This window comes from Anopheles bellator, chromosome 2, assembly GCF_943735745.2.
Source record: "Anopheles bellator chromosome 2, idAnoBellAS_SP24_06.2, whole genome shotgun sequence".
NCBI classification, from domain to species: domain Eukaryota; kingdom Metazoa; phylum Arthropoda; class Insecta; order Diptera; family Culicidae; genus Anopheles; species Anopheles bellator.
This window is the reverse complement of record NC_071286.1, coordinates 63396793-63413690: the sequence shown is the minus strand read 5'-3', so window position 1 is coordinate 63413690 and position 16898 is coordinate 63396793. Positions and strand designations below refer to the sequence as shown.

At 49.5% G+C, this 16898-nt stretch overlaps 1 protein-coding gene across 1 annotated transcript in view; it reads right to left on the bottom strand.

Moving 5' to 3' along the window:
* Window positions 1-16898, bottom strand: part of LOC131207856 (protein sickie) — a 177270-nt gene that overhangs the window by 141550 nt on the left and 18822 nt on the right. Inside the window, exon 2 of the mRNA XM_058200488.1 lies at window positions 2697-2867. Coding sequence (XP_058056471.1) covers window positions 2697-2867 — 171 coding nt within the window. The remainder of the gene's footprint in view (window positions 1-2696; window positions 2868-16898) is intronic.

Here is a 16898-nt window from a genome sequence, read left to right as displayed (position 1 = left end):
AATTTGGAAACAGCGTGCAGATAGCGGAAGTGGCAAAAAGCTTCACCCAACGTTCGACAAACGAAAAAGGGCAGTTGAGCAGAATTATGGTAACAGCAATAGTTTGAAACAAAAAGATGATAGCTGATGTTTTGTAATAATTCATACAAAACTTATCACTTCACGTGCTACAACGTACAGCGATAATAAACAAAATATGGCGAGGTTCACCTTTTTCGATAATAAATTTGTTTAGGCGAATTATGGGCCAAAAGATGCACCAAGAAAAAACATTCCTGCACCTCCCTTTTTACGCCCAATCAGACGTTTCGGGGAACTTCGAAACCGGAATCAAGTTTTCGCCGAGTGGAACGAGTTCAACCGAAAGGCTGAAGCAGCATGGAGTCATGGATTGGAGTTGCTGGCGTGCCGCTGGCGAATCATCATAAAATTCGAAATCAATCAGCGTCAAGCAATGTCAACGGGAGACGCCTGCCGGCGGGCGGTCTACCGCTTCCTGGCTACTTCTTACTTACTCGACGCAGTCCGGTGGCCAATAAATATTTCCCATTTTTGTAGTGAGCTTACGCGTATTTTGTTCGGACTTAGTGCAGCAACGCTCACTCACTTTCATTCCAGTACAGGCTGGAGGCCAGTTGTGGCATGCGTCCATCGCGTTATTAATGACGTCTAGCCATGGAGCGGGTGGCGAAGACAAGGCACTAGTGACATTCTACCGACAGAACCGTGGAGCCGTTTGAAGTGTCGTGACGATTATGGCTTTTGTTCCGTGGTACGCGAGACAGCCGCTGGCGCCACGCTGCACACTAAACGTGGTGCATATTAATCATCCTGGGGACTCCGTTTCGTCAACTCCTTCGTGCACAAGGTGCATCTCTGGCTGAAGGAGCTAAATTTGAGGGCCGGCAAATGATTCCTGTTTGCGCATTGCCAATGATTACAAGGTCGTAAAACCTTTTGGAAAAGGAAATACTCATTCAGATGAGGTTGCACCTCAGAAGTTGCATCAATTCCGTGATGGCAGCTTGTGAACTGAAGGAGACAAATGGAACAACCCCAGAATGGAGTAGTCGGCCCATCGGGCTAAACGAATTGGTATTTGATCGACCGGCCATTAAGTGGAGCAAGAGCAGAGCAGGGTTGTGCCCTCGTTGCACGCGAAGCAGTCTCCATAAATCACATCGTTCGTCGAGACGCGGACGATTGTTAACCGATGTTTGATAGCTCCTCACCCGATTGCCCGTCGACCGGCGTACGATACGAATGGAGACCCGAGTGGTCAAGACGGCATCTGATGGCGTTCACATGCAGCATCATCGCTTTCGAGACCGCAATGCGTGGCACAGCATGCTTTCATCGGCAACATTAATCGAAGACAAACGGGGTCCGGTTCGGGATAGAAAGCAAAACACTTACCACCCGCTGCGAGGCGGCGCGGAATTCGTTCTATGTTCTCGGCGGACACAGCTGGGCACGGTGCCGTGCTTGGCCAGGAGCATCACAGAGAGTGGCACCGGGCACCGATAAGACCGATGACGGGCGCTAACAGGACGCAATTGCTTCTCGAATCGCTCCATTGGACGGCCTGCAACCAAATCGAAGCGCATCCCGCAACGCAACGCCGCACCGCCCCCAAAGTGCTTTCGGACAGACGGCGAATTACTTTCAATTTAGATAGAACGTTGATTAAATTGATGATTACTCTCCGCCCGGTCGAGCGCGGTCCCGGTCAGTTCTGATAAACCTCTCAGGGACTGAGGGGTTTGGAAAAAGTAGGGAAAGTCGAAGGCAGTGATAGAGCAATTTTTCATTCTCCATTTCGATGCATCGAACGCCGTGCGCAAGTAATGCGTTTCCATCGACCGCGGCCGACGTTCACCTGGGACCGGCCAGAGCTGAAAGCCTTCTTAAGTCAATTTGCAACGTGTCCCGAGCACAGTTCTCATAACTCCTGAGAGGAAGGAATATTTCAACGGAATAGCAATTAGAAACGTTTGTAGTCCGAAGAATGGCAGCATGATTTATGCACCTTTTTATGTTCCATGTTTATTTAAATATACTTTCAACCACACGCAGAACAATGTGCGCTGTGCACTGTAAGCGGCGCCACATTTAGAACCCTTTCGCCACCCGGGATGTTTGCTCGGGCTGCATTAAATTAATTATTCATAGAACAAAAAAGCGCACGTAATGCACCCCAGAAAGAGAGAGAGCATGGGCGTGTAGAGCCGACTAGAACTCCATCGGGAACTTCAGCCGGGCGGAGAAAATCTGGAGCCAAGGCTCTAGGAAATGGAAATGAATGAGGAATAGGCACGGATCGCGCAACGCGAGCCTTCGGCGCGAGCATCAAACGGGTGGCCCCCGAGAGAGAGACAGCACTGGGCGATGATTTATGGTGAACTGATTGTTATTAATAAGCAAGATTTATGACGGTAATTGATTTATCGCCTTCCCATTCGGCGGCACGAACTCCCCGATCGCGACGATTTTCAGTCAACATTTGTTTTATTGCGTTTGACAAGTCGACGCGCAAAACCGAACCCGAAAAGATTTCCGATGCCCGGATCTTGTTCGCTGTGGTACGATAAGGAAGTGGAACAAATCTGAGATTTGTGTGGCGTAATTTGCATATCGCTCCGTCCGGACGAAGATACTGTAGAGAGACATTCCGTAATTCAATCATTGACACTCACCATGTGTTGAGGAGTTTTTGGTTTCTTCACCAAATCAGGTACTTTGAAGGTGGTGACAGCTTCGATCACCTCGGCCAGCAGCAGCCCATCGCGGCAGTCGGCCGACAGGTCGGACACTTTTCGTTTCGATTTGGCCCGCTCCAGATAGTAGTTGGCCCAGTCGGTGTAGATCTGGAAAGAGGGAAGAGAGAAGACCGAGTTGAGACGGGGACCGGGACGTAGCGTATTCGCATTAGTATTATTAAATTTATTCAACGACCCAAGCGGCTCCAGCAGATCGGGGCAAATATGATTCTACAAATGGACGTGTAACATATGGCCAGCCATTCGGCTAGCCGTCAGCAGCACGTACCGAAGGATCGGCGCGGCTAGAAGAAACACTGGCCAAATATCGTCATCACGTCGAAGAAACACCCGAAAGAGCCACATTTGAATCGCTTGGCCGGGTTTGGCTGTACGTCATTGGCTCGTTGCTCGAAGGGACACGCCAAATGGACACAGAAATTCCTTGGGGACGTCCGAAGGAGCTCGACATCCCTTCATCGATTATTTACCGTCCGTACCATAAGTAACCTGCTGTTCGGAGAAGCATCACGAAGAAGCGTCTCATATCCCGTCGGGTTGTTGATGGTCGTTCATTACGACGCAACATAAGCGGCTGATTTCCGAAGATGGCATTCGAAGATGCTGCACAGGCTGCACCCAAAAGTTGGCATGTCTGCTGGGTGCATGTATTTGCTGGTCCACTTTAGGCTGGATTGGACCGTAAAATGCACTTGTTGTAGTGGACCGACCTGACACAAATAGTTGCAAATAAAAATAAGAAAAATGCGAGCCATCCATTTCGAATGCGACCCCGGGAAAAAAAGTCTGTCAATGAAGAGGGTCGAGTCGGTGATAAAGAAGTTGCCTTTTTTCTCAACGCAAAAGCTTGCAGCTCTGCGCTTTCGCTATGCAAGTGTTAGAAAGTGCTTTGCGTTTCAAACTTTAGCACTGACAAGAGCCAACTGCCAACATTAATCTTTGCTCTCCAGCGAACTCCGGTGCAATTTGGCACGGGCAACAAAGACATTTGTTTTTATTCGACAGCCCGACAGTTGTAGCGATCCCGTCCCGTAGTGTCCCGGTTCTATTGCCTTTTTTATGGAACGGAGCATAAGATGAGCTAAAATATTGCGCAACGCATGAGTAATGGTGTTATAAACGAGTGCAATAAAGGCTCTGCTCTGTTGCCCATCTAGGCCAATGGTCGTAGGTTTGGCAAGCGTTTTTGGGAAAATAAGCCCCAGTAGTCACCTTCATTTGAGTGCCAACATTTACGTTCAAACGCTGGCTAACTTTAATAATATTTTGATTTTAAAGGAAGAATACTTCAAAGAGACACCTTAAACGAAGCGGTCTGTCATCATCGCCCGGTACCAGGTCGGTAGGGCGTTGAAGGCGTCACTCAAAAGCGAGTAAATAAATGAACTGCCAAATCGAATCAACAGTTCATCGTTGGCAATCAGCATGCTCCCTGCATGGCCCTACAGCCGATTTTCCACCGAGCGCCTTCCCTAAGCGCCGCATGACGGGGCACATGGCCGCGGTATGTTTCGCTTTTCCAATTAAAAGTCTCCACTCCGCGCGAAGCCAAGAGGCAGCCAAGACGTGCGCCGATCGGTGTGAAGCATTTTCCGGGTGACGCCGTTCCGGATGGGCGGCTTCGTGTAATGCGCTCCTGGAGCGCGAAGAAGCAGAAGACCGATGGTGGGGAGAGAAAATTTTGAAGAACTCCGGCTGGCGGATTTAGCACGCGCCATGAACCGATTATGTCGCAGGAGCGGAGCGGGTGGACTGTCTAAGCGTCCTCAGCGAAACCTCGGAGGGGGTCGGCTTCATGGCTTCATAATGTGCTTTACGTTTGGTAATTTATCTTTTCGCTCGCGAGAGGCGAGACTTTTCCGAGATGATTATTCTTTATCTGCTCAGCATATTTTCAGCACCTTCTTTTACTTTTTTCCATCATTTTTCTTCTGCCGCGGGGTTTTCCCTGGCCCGTACGTTAATGAACGAGTGTTTGTTTTTCCCACCGCTAACATCCATCATATTTTTGTTTCGTTCACTCAAACTTAAATGGCAAACACTTCGGTGCGGAGCATTAAAGGCGAAAAACGCAAACGATGCTGCACGGTTTACGGGATTAATCAGCAGGAAAAGATAGCAGCAGCTTATAGTGCAAGGTTTTGGCCTGTGGTTGGTGACTGTCCCGGAAAGCTGGCTTAATGCTGCCAAAATATGACAGCTCCCTGCTGCTACTGCTGTGACGTAAAAAGGTGACGAAAAATAAAACCATTCACCGAGTTTTCATGGCCATCGGCCACAAGGGACAAACTAAAACGGAAGAGCGTTCTCGCCAAGGGTTGGCTTAATTTCCATTGGGGTCATCCAGCGTGAGTGAGGACTTTTCTGGTTTTTTACCCTTCTGCTCCACGCGCACCGCGCACCTAACGCATTAATTTAATGTCGTCGCATAAAAACGTCCCACAAACCGTGAGTGTGTCTGTGACCATACTCGAAGCTTGTTAAACGACCCCACTTGAACGGTGACGACCGCGAACCTTAAGATGAGCCTGGCAGGTTTGCGTGGAAAATCGCACCTCCGATTGGCGAGCTGGCGGCGCGCGCGCCAGGGACGACACATTTGGGACCGCCTCTCGGTGAAACCTTTTCGTGTCTTCCGGCCGGCCGGATCGACTTTGGCGCATCGCACATTCAGAGCAGAGCAGTGCGAGTTATTTATGGTTTTTCGCCCTCCACTCTCAGGTTGCTTCCTGTTCTATGTTGGAGGTTTTCGCCTCCTGTTTTTCCGACTCCCGTCCGATCGTCATCAGAATCCCGCCGCCGCCACCCGGTTCTAGCTTCGCTCTAATTCGCGTGCATTACAGCGCTGGTTCTTTTTTCGACACCTCACTAGCCCTTTTTTTTTGTTTTGGCTAAGTTCAATTCCGTTTTCCAGCACCGCCCGTCTGGGTCGACGTTCGCGCCGACTGGCTGGAAAATGTGTTGGCCGGAAAATGAGAAGGGCTCCTCATGTGAACATGAGGTGGCGTGCGTAGTCGGTGAGCAGCAACCGAAACAAACAAAAAAAAAACGAGAAGAACTGCAACATAATTAATTACCCGGCTACGAGAGTCGAGTTCGCTAACTTTATGGATTTTTGTTGCCCCTTTTTTCCACCCCAGTTTTCCCCCAGGACATCGAGAGCCATTTTCGCGGTAGCACTCAGACCGTTCCTGGCTCGCTCAGGTTGAGGTTGCTAAGTTTTTCCGACCGGCATCCGGCTTTTTGGCTTCTGACTCCTCCGGTGTGTCTGGTGACCCTTGCACAAGGTGCTGAACTTCCGGTCAGATGTCAGATGTGGAAGCTGTGTTTTGCGGTGCAGCACGGCTTATTGCCCGTCATCGCACGGGCGGAACGGTAAGGTCAAACCCGTCATCTAGTGGAGCTATTTTGGGAAATAAGCGAGTGGCGTGGCAGGAAATTTCGCTTTCGTCAATTAGGGTTAATTCGGAGAAACGCAGTAGATGAAGTTGCGTTAAAAATAGATTCGATTAAGTAGAAAACATGCTAAGTAAGGAACATTATTACGGTAGTTTGGTAGTTGATTATTCACTGGATTCTTCATTTTAAGAGTATTGTAAACTTACTTCAAGATTAGTACACTCGTTAGTAGCATCGACACAAACGTTTTCGTGCGGCTTACCTGCGATAGATTTTTCGTTATCGAAAGATCGTCGCTCGACCCCTGACCACTAACGCATCGGCCCAACATTATGCTCACTCGAGTTGTCGACAAGGAACACAACAATCGCGACCGTCACGAGCTTTTGACACTCTCGCCACTCTTTCTCGTGTATCAATTCACACCCGAATTGAAACCGAAAATCACTTCCGCCAGTCGGTCGGCATCACCGGGCCCATTTATCATCTGAATTTGCTCCGGAAACCGGGTCGAGGGAATTAATTTCCTTCACTCAGCAAAACGATCGGACGCCCGGCGGTTTTCAAGTCGCACACCGAATTCATAATCACTCACAATTAGCCTTTCGTGCGGGAAGCGCGAATAAGCACCCGACTTGCCACAGGGGAAACAAATCACAGTTTACTCACTCCGGCTCGGAAGAACCGCTTCGATGATTGCTTTTAGCGCAACCCGCCGAGTGGCCTCACGAAACTCACGAACTGCAAACAAATAAACAAATCCTGACGACGTGACGTGCTGGTCAGCGGTTTCCCTTCAACTTCAGCGCAAACCAGGCAGCCAGGAGCACCGATCCGATCGCGTGTCAAATCATAATCCATCAACGGTGGCGCGTTTTTCTCACGTATGATGAGGCACTTCCTTCGTCGACCGCCGGGTGGGACACCTAACATTGGCGTCGAGTGCAATAAGTCCTTCGGTTAAACATTTCATTTTGTTTGCCTCACTGCGGTGGCGGTGTTTTGGGCGGCTGAGGCAAAGGCTGAGCCGCTAAAGACACTTGGGCCGTAAAAATAGCTCTTCAATTTGCTGGCATTTCCGGCGACAACTTTCCGTTCAAATTTGAGACAATTTTTCACGCAATATTAGACTGGTTCACTCGTGCTTGTATTAGAGCCCCATAAGAGGTGAGCCCATAAGTAGTGATCCTAGCGAATAATTTGAACTAACATTTTACATAAATTCTCTTCACATTAAATGTGACAGATTTGTATAATAATGAAAACCCATCAGTTCGATTGGTTACTATTTTTTGCGTGCGTGAACAAAATGAATGTGGTGTATAATTAAAAAGGTCTCATAACCAAAAATATTGCAAAAAATATACTTGTTGAGATGAACGAGCAGTCAAATCCACGAGCCTGGTCAGAATGTCTAACGTATTTCAAGTCTGCATATCCAATGCGTGGATTCTAAGAATATTTGAATGTTGAATATTAAATTCTACGTATTTCGAAGCATGTTGAAAGCACTGAATGATATAAGTGGTCCAAATAAACAATTAAATTGAACAAAATGTTGTACAAGAAAGGAACACAAAATGTCATTTTACTACAAATCCCTAGAATATTATAGGGACAAATGAAATAATGCAAGTATTAAAAGCATATTTCTAAAATGTAGTTTAGCGTCACTTCTGTTTGACCGAAATGTCAATTTATGTTCTTTTTTATATTTTAATACACTATCTTCGGTTGCTTACTCCACTAGAGTCCAAATGCACGGTCTCACCGAAAACATAGTGTTTTGATGTACGAAACATAAACATGGTCCAATGATTGACCCTTCTTCCTTAACTGGCGCCCGATTACGGCCCACTCGAAGCGAACCGTCACCACCGGGAAATAGTGCACTATGCGACAGCAGCACTCTGTAGAGGGAGACTATGGGTCCGTTATTTATAGAAGAGTTTGTTTTCGTAGGCCTTGCTTCTTTGTTTGTGTGGCACCGAAAGGCAACGCACAGCAATCGGTGGCGTAGAAGGGTTAATGTTCCAAGTGCTGCCCGAGGTATTCCGTTGTGTTGTGGTCCTCCGGATGGGTCCGATGGGCCTGATGAGGTGTCTCTGTCCTGTCAACGCCGGTCCCAGCGGGCTGCCGTTTTCCATTCCGGGTGTTCTCGCGGGAAAATTACCCTCGCCTGACGCCAGAGTGTCGTGGTGTTGATGCATGACAAATGGATAATTGTGGCTTTGACGAACCGTCAGGCGTGGAATTTTCACTGATTTCCGCGTTCGCTGGTCTGGCTCTAGGACCCAATTTCCCGAACAGTAGATGCCGGTAGAACATAATGCAAAATATGCAATCAGTCGAAATTTTATCCACTCACGCACGCACTCAGCTACGGGTTTGGCCACGACAGACAGGATGTAAAAAATTCTCACGTGTCTCGTGACATGAATTTGTCGTCGTGAATAATGAATGAAGCAATCCCGCCACCGAACGATGCCACCGGTGCCGTTGAACCGTTCATTTAGAGCCGGTCGACAGTTTTCGGACGTAGCATATCCAGCTCCGGTTTCGGGGTTTCCGCTTTGGAAACAGTACACCCGGACGCGAATCGATCGATCAATTTCGGGTTTTCGGGAATGGTCTTAAATGAGTTGGAAGCTCAGACCAGAAATCCCATTACTCCGCCGGGCAGTCCCGTTTTGCTGATGATTAAATTCGGGTTCTCTCCGGGTGCTTTTGACGTTTTTATTTAGCACTTTGCGTAAACCGGCGATCGGCTCGGTTGATTGTAATCACGAAAAGCCGTTCGTTTGGGCTTTCGCTTCCGGAACACGGATGTTGGCGATATGCAAAAACGGTGACGATGGACAAAATGGGAGAGCGGCCCGGTGGTTATCCCTCAGGTCACGATATTTCCAGTCCATTTTCTCACCGAAAAAGCACTTCCGAGCACTCTTCGTCGGTCGAGTCGAGGGTGTCGCGTCGGGGAATGAATTAATAAAAATAACTTAATTTAGCAGAAGTTCCGGGCCACTTCCACAACTTCAACCGGGAAGGGCCGCGCTCGTAAAGCACTCATTTGCACCCTCGACAACCCCAACCCGAGGCTGGGTACCAAATCGATTCCGCGGGTTAAGCGTGCTCCGAGTGTAAGAAGTATTGCCCGACGGTCGACCGTACTAACCTAATTTCGATGCTCGCGTTTGGGTTACGTCCCTCCACTACGCCCGTCATCGTCCCGCGGTGACGTGACGAGAAATGGGGTTTACGGAAGCGGAAATTGAAACATCGCCAACCGCGCTGCTGGGTGCGATCGAGCGATAGAGGTGTTGAAAAATTTGCCTTCCTTTCATCACCAGGACACCCTTAAGGCCCCGGTAGCCCTTCCCGAGGGAGTATCAAATGTAGGGCTCAACACGCAATAAGTCCCGAGAAGTCCGGGTTTGGCTGATAGTTTGTCAGGGTTGATTTTGGATAATTTTTGAAGGGTCACGGAACCCACGGATCGACCACGGCGGTCCAAACCTTCCATCAGGTTCCGAGTACGGGAACCTCCAGGATTACGGATGGCCCAAGTGACCTCCGCAGGTCGCATCCAGAGGAAGGCGAGTCTTCAGATGCCCGATGCTTTGTTTACGTTTCTGCCTCGATTTCTTTATTTAGGATTTCTTCACTGTCGCTCAACAGTTCGAAGGTTGATATGGGAGTTGCTTTTGTTGTGTTGTTATCTTCCGTTTCTTGGGTGGCTCACTGCGAACGAAGGATCGATAGGAAATGGGAAAACCAGACCCACCGAAAGGTTCCTTCCGTCGGGTTCCGAAATCAAAATACGAAACGCGGGTGGAAATCGGAGCTAAAGAAAAACATCTCTAAAGTCAAGCAGGAAATCGAGAGTTTGGGCGTTTGGGAGTTGAATAAATAAATTCCCCCGAGCGGCGTGTGCCTATGCTCAGGTTCTACAGTGTTTCAATCCCGTGCGCCGCTTGTGTCCATTTGATGCTTCATTTATGGAGATCCACCACCAGAACACTGCTGGCCGGGGCAGCAGCATAAATGTTTAATGCGGCCAAGCTGATGTATTCGGCAAAGTATGGCCCACCCGAAGACCCGTCTGCCCCGAGCGTCTCGGTTTCTATCTACAGCCTGAACTACAGCTTCTACCAGGGGCAGAATGTCAAGGTGAGAATGAGATTTAAATCAGACAAGATGCTCGCTCGGGACGTCGAGGCGTCGTAAAGTCGCTCCATGCTGGGCACACTATTCACGCCGATTTAGAGTCCCCAGTCGCCCCGTGCCGGAATGGGGAATCGATTAAGGAGTAGGGAGATTTAATGTCGGGTCCGACACCTAAGCTGCAGCCGGTCCCCGTGGTGCGCTGCGCTACGAGCCAGATTACCGATCGGGCACGGCGTGAAAAGAGCGAGTCAAAGAATCTCACAAATTAAGTCATTCATCGTTTCGTCGTCTTGGGAACTAATCCACTGCAGTGGAGCATAAATGGCGCTCTATTAGGGACCTAGCACCATTCCGGTCTCCGAATTCTAGACGACGATCCATCAGCAGCAGGCCAAATGCCTATAGTTTTCGTTGGCCTGCGCGTCCGAAGAATTCGTCCGAATGTTTAGCATACAAAATTAAGCCGCTTATCGAGCGATTTCCTAAAGCCCTTCGAGAGTTGTGCGCTGGGAGATCAAACGTCATGCTCATGCAATTGGCCGGCAGTCCGGAGTGATTAATTATAAATTCTGCATCCAGTTTGCAACACTGTAGATCAGGAATTGGGATTCGATGATTCAAACCGTTCTTTCATAAGGCGGGCGCCACTCTGTGCCGTGTTCGCCCACTGCGCGCGTGTAAATCGAACTGGACACGCAATCGTCCCCGCGTGAAGACAGTGAATTCTGCGAATATCGTAAAGGAGCACGTTTGCCTTTTTCTGAATTGAATCTGGCGCTAGTCGGACAGTGCTGGTCGTGATAGTATAACCAACGAAAATATTATTAATTTTACGACACATTTTCAAATAATCTTTGCCCACAACAGAGCTGATTGAAACCACTAAAATTGGCATTTCCATGTCGCACCCTATCGCTAGATCGCACTCGAAAGAACCCTTCCCACATGCGGTTAGCAAACGGTCGGACGGGATGTTATGTAAACGGGTTCTTGAACCCTCCCCCCACACGCGGAAGCGAAGGCGTATGCGTTGCAAATTTGGAGTGGCCTCGGCCCCCGGGCTGCATCGAGAATCCCTCCGCACCCGAGGAATGATTTACGACGGATGTGAGCAATCATCCGAAAAATCAACGACTTGAAAGGCGGTGCGATGGTGGTGCACTTCCTGCTGCTGCTGCTTCTGCTGCTTGCTACTGCACTTCTTCGATCGATCACAGGTTTTGGGATGGTGTGAAGTGATGGGATCCCACAAGATCCCGCATCAACACGATCACCGTGCGGTCTTTCCTTCGCACGCACGTTTACGAGCACATTTCACTATTAATGAACACCATCACCGGGCACCATAAACAGCAAGGGACTTCCTTCCGACGAACCGATTTCCGTAGGTGAGTAAATCATTCTCGGAGCACACCAAGAAAACAAGAGCCAAATGCAGAATTTCCCACGCACTCACATTAAAACGGATGACTTTTTGTTTCACTCGGCTTTTGTTGCCACAGGGGCGCCGTTGCGAAAACGCACTTCTTCAACTTCTTCGACTTAATTAAGATTCGTGTCTGCGCCCTTACCGAACGGAGATTGATTTCGCGAACTCACATCCAACGCAAAGTGCACTTCAGCGGGACCGGCGCAAGCAGCATAAATGGCAGCCCGTTGCCCAAGGCAGACTCCTGAGTTGGCGTTAACTGTCGTTTACGCATCAAAACCGCAGCCGTCGTCGTCGTCGTCGTCGGAGAGACTATTTTCAGCGCTGCACAATTAATTGCCCAATAAATTTTCTGTTCTGTTCGCAAACGATCACACAATTGCTTGGTGAGGTTCGGTTGGGCCGTACGCGAGAGCTGATCGGTTTATTGTTCTTCGTTTGGCGGGCAGGCGGCGCGTTCTTTGGCGTGCTTATGCTCGCCCACGATCGGCACCACGCACGTGCGTGAGTGCTCTGCACGATGCGAACGGAAACGTGGTACTGAACGCGTGGCGCACCGATCGGCTGGACGAGATCTCGAGACGGCGCACGGACGCGTGCGCACTGCCACGCCACGTTCATGTTGCGCATAGCGTGGTGCGCAGGTCGTCATTGGGTTATCCCACCGTCCTTAGTGCGTCGGCTAGGGCGTGCAGAGAGCCAATGCACCGTTGGGCACCAATTTGGAGCCGTTCAACCCAGCGCCCCGTTTGGCGGTTCCCGGCGGTTCTTGGTGTAACTTATTTGGCAGTGCGCCATGCCCGGACGGTGCGACGCGCATCGAGGCACAGTGACGCATAAATAACGGGGCCCCCAGCAAAAGCATCGGCCCAACATTAGGAAGCGAACGAACATTGTCAGCTCCCCTGCCCGAGCTTGCCGGCACCTTCACCGTACCGTGGAGATGACCTTCGGCTGACGCTCTACTCCTGTCGCGTGGAGGTAATGGGAATCGTTACGGATGTTTACGTAACTATCCTCCAGCTGTTCCCGGGGCTAATTTCCATCCATTTTCGGCACGGCACTCCAGCTCCGCTCCAGCCAGCCAGCCAGCCGGCCATATGGTGACGAAATTTGGTTCGAATGATGGCCGAAAAAGGGAAGACACATTTCTTTGCCAGTGCGCCACATAAATCTCGGGTCCAATAAAACAGCCAGAACTGGGAGAAGCAAAGCGGGTACAAATCATGCTGCCGGCACCTGATGGTGGTGGGTCTCGGTTACGACGACAAGATTCGTCGGATCAATGAACATAAACAAGCACAAGTGAGCGTAATAAATTGCTAGCTCATTTGATGAGAATGCAAACAACTTCATTGATGTGTTACCATTGATGGTGGAACTCACTTGTCAAGTTGGCCAAACAAGGATCAAGCATTCTTTAAAACGTAAAAGAACTTTAGTAAATTCTTAAGGATTATCAAAGAATTAATTCCAAATTCAAATTCCCATGGTAGGCCCAGTATTAGCATAAGTGTGGGGAAAAAATGAAAGGAGATTGAAACCGTGTAAAAATGGCCCCAAAAAGAAAATAAATGAAAGTGAGGAACTTTATGATTAATCTGTTTGTAGATCGACCCATTAATCTGCGCCGTTGACTCAATCATACTCAATGATGCATGCTCGGGCCGCTAACCTACGCCCCAACATCACACAGCCCCGCCGATCGATTAGCATTCTAAACGGGACTCATTTTACATATTGTTGGCCCATTTTGAATGGCCAAACTACTTGTGATGGATATTATTCATCAAGCGGCACACGCCGGCTCACGAACTTCGTGCCAACCGACGCCGCCGCCGCCCGGATCGATTCAGCAGCATTTCTATACGCGGACCATGCTCAATATGCTGTCATCGTGGTACTTACACATCGTCGGCGGCGGCTGTTGGCGATGGTTCTAAAATATTCGGCAGCTGCCCGAACGTTCGATGGGCCGAATCGATTATGAGCCACAACGTTTTAATGTCCCCAAAGCCACTCGAGCCACGGCATGCACATGCTGCCAGAAAGCCAGCGAGCCAGACAACGCCATCGCCATTTAGTGCCGCCGGCGATAATAACGCATACATCAAGTCTCGGTTCTGCTGGGGAGTAACAACAAGGAATGAAAAAAAAATCGGCCAGCGCCTTCCACCGCCATTCGGCCATTGACACTGGCCCAACATAACCGCTTCGCCTGCCGTGCCGCGTGCATGTTCCTCTTGGCCAAATCCTGGGCAGCGCACGAACCGGGAAAGGGATCGTTTGGTTCACCGGTAGCCATTGACCCAACCACAACATAATTAGTGCCGCGGCTGCGACACCGACACGAGCGCTTTGTTTATGTGATGCAATATCCATGCTGCGGTCCTTCCTTCGCACCGATTCTGGGCTTATGCATTTTCAATCGAGAGAGAAACAATTTGCATAATTTAATATACGGCTTTTTGTTGTTCTTTCTGCTCGGTACCTACCACCATTATTGGAAGCGATTTTGGGCAGCTTGCGGTGGCTTCGGTAGTTGCGAGTGTTCATGATTCTCATTATTATATTTTCATACTCAATTTGCAATTTGTCCCGTTTTCGGGCCATGTTGCGTCTTTTTGTCGCCGTTATGCCGGGCATATATCGCTATCGGGAACTCTCCGCGCAAATTGCTTTAAGCGAATAATCCTCAGGAATGGTGTTTTGGCAGCGGTCGCGTTGACCAGACTTTCCGATGCAAAAGCCAGATCGATCGTCGCATGGGCCGCATCACGTGCAGCATAATTTAAACACTAATTGAATCACCTCAAACTGTTGCTACTCTCCGGAAGCAGACGGACGCACAGTCAGACACGAGATTCAAATCCACAAACACAGCCGTCGTAGTCGATGTTGTTGCTATGTAGCGTTCTGGGCGCGTAAATATTTGCAATTTCACTTTTCATCGCCTTCCCATCGCCGGGTGGTGAATCAATATTTAAACCGATTGGGGGCCTGGCGACGATTGCATCAGAAACACGCTCCCCCTGGTCTGGGGACTCCTCGCCGGCGCCATGCGTGGCGTGAGGCCGTTTGAAACAACGTCGACACTTCCGTAAATACCGTCACGTGTCGAATGGGAAAACTCGACCGATCAGTTCAGGGTAGAGAGAGAAGTGTCGGCCGGCCCGGCTGACCTCGGTTTGTTTGGGTATGGAAAATTACAATTTGATTAAAACAAATGATGACATTTATCATGTTCGAACACCTTGCACTCAATCGGCACTGTTTGAATGGCGGAGTCTGGCCAAATACACCCGCCCATCCCAGGGTTTTCCTTTGCCGTAGTGGTCGGTCGTCTCGGTTGCCCGGATTTCCAGCCCGGAAATGCAATTACTCATCCGGACCCCCGGATGCAAGACCTGATCGGTGCCGGTCACCGGGGTGTTGATGTCACCGATTTGCAGGACTCCCTGCGTCCTTTCACCATCCACGGCATGCGTGTCCTTTACCGCATGTTGACTGTCCAAACCAAACCTCACACAAAAACACACCAAGAACCACGGAGAACAGCAAACCGAAACCGATTGACCAATCAGCGAAAGCAACCGGTCTCCCGCTGTGTGGAATGCATTTGTTTTGATGTTTGCAATTGTGCATTTGCAATGCGTGTACAACATCCCCACGCCAGCAGCTGCACCGATCTCCGATTGGGGGACGGCATAAAAACGGCGCCCAAAAAAAGGGAAGCTTGGCCACGCTCGGGCTTGCGATCGAAAACCAATTACTCCGGAAAACATCCTTTCTCTGGGCTTTGGTTTTCCAATTCCAACACGGAGTCCGTTTTCCTCGCAGCTGCGGCCAGTCGTTAGTGGGCTTTGGGTCGAAAGCCTTCAACAAATTTTCGGTGGACTCGTGCGTTTGGATTATCGATAAACAAATCGTTGCATCGTATCGGTTGGTGGGGAGTGATGATTTCCACAAATGTTTATCCTTATGTTGCTCTTTTTATAATGCGTTACGTTTTTACTGGTTTTAGTGTCCTTTTGTGTCCATCCATCCATCCATCAATTTAAATGATTTTTTGAAGAAATGTTAGATACGAAATATGAAAACCGTAAATTTATTTTAAAGCAGTTCCGTCTGCAGACGAAATGTAGTTTATTGTCAAACACGGAACAGGTGCCGCGATGGGTTACAGTTCTGACCAAATTTATCGCATGCATCATCGCGGGAAATGGACGTAAATAGGTTGACAAGAAATAAAGCCGACTTTCAACAGGAGTCAGAGAATCGGCAGCAGCAACCCCCGGCGTCGTCTGTGGTCTCGGTCGAACCGCGACCGGTCACCGATTTAAAGTGCGAACAAAAAGTCATGGCGGTAGCGGTTTCTGTCATCCTGGCATGTTTAGGGCGCTCAACATTCATAAATAAATCGGCCGACCCGGTCCGAGCCCGTGGGTCCACTTTGGTTGGTCACCGCGACGCGGGAATTATGGCCACGCCACGGTGGAGTCGACCACCGGATTTTCCACCTCGCAAATCACGCGGGGATTACAATCCAAATCATCCGATTATCAGTCGCCCTCCCAAAAACAGCGAGTGTGTGCTGTCCTCCCGTACATCTGGCGCGGCGTTGTGTCGCTACACGTCACTCAGCGAAGGGGTTCCGATGCTATCGTTTCGTTATAACGGAGCATCAGAGGGGCTGATGAGCCACATACTGGGAGTGAAGGGCGTTTGTTTGGGTTGTGTTTAGTGTACAAAGAGACCCCTCGTTCTCTCTCACTCTCTCCGTGTCTGTCTCTTGATTGGTTGGAGGGTATTTGCATGGTACCGTTAAAAGTGTAATCTAGTCCATCTATCTCCCGTCAATGGCGGATAAATGACTCGTTTATCACGCGTTGTACCGTGACGATCGGATCGACACTCCCCGACAAGGAGCCAGCTCGGGGTATGGGAGTGCCGATGTCCCACACGAAAAGTCTCCTGCCGAACGGTGCAGACCGTTCAATACATCCCGGACATCCATCGACACACGGACGTCGATGGCTCAATGGAAGAAGATGGTGAGTAATGGGACAGCCTGTCTACGTTTTCCGGAACACCCTGCGGATGGGACAATAACTCAGAAACTT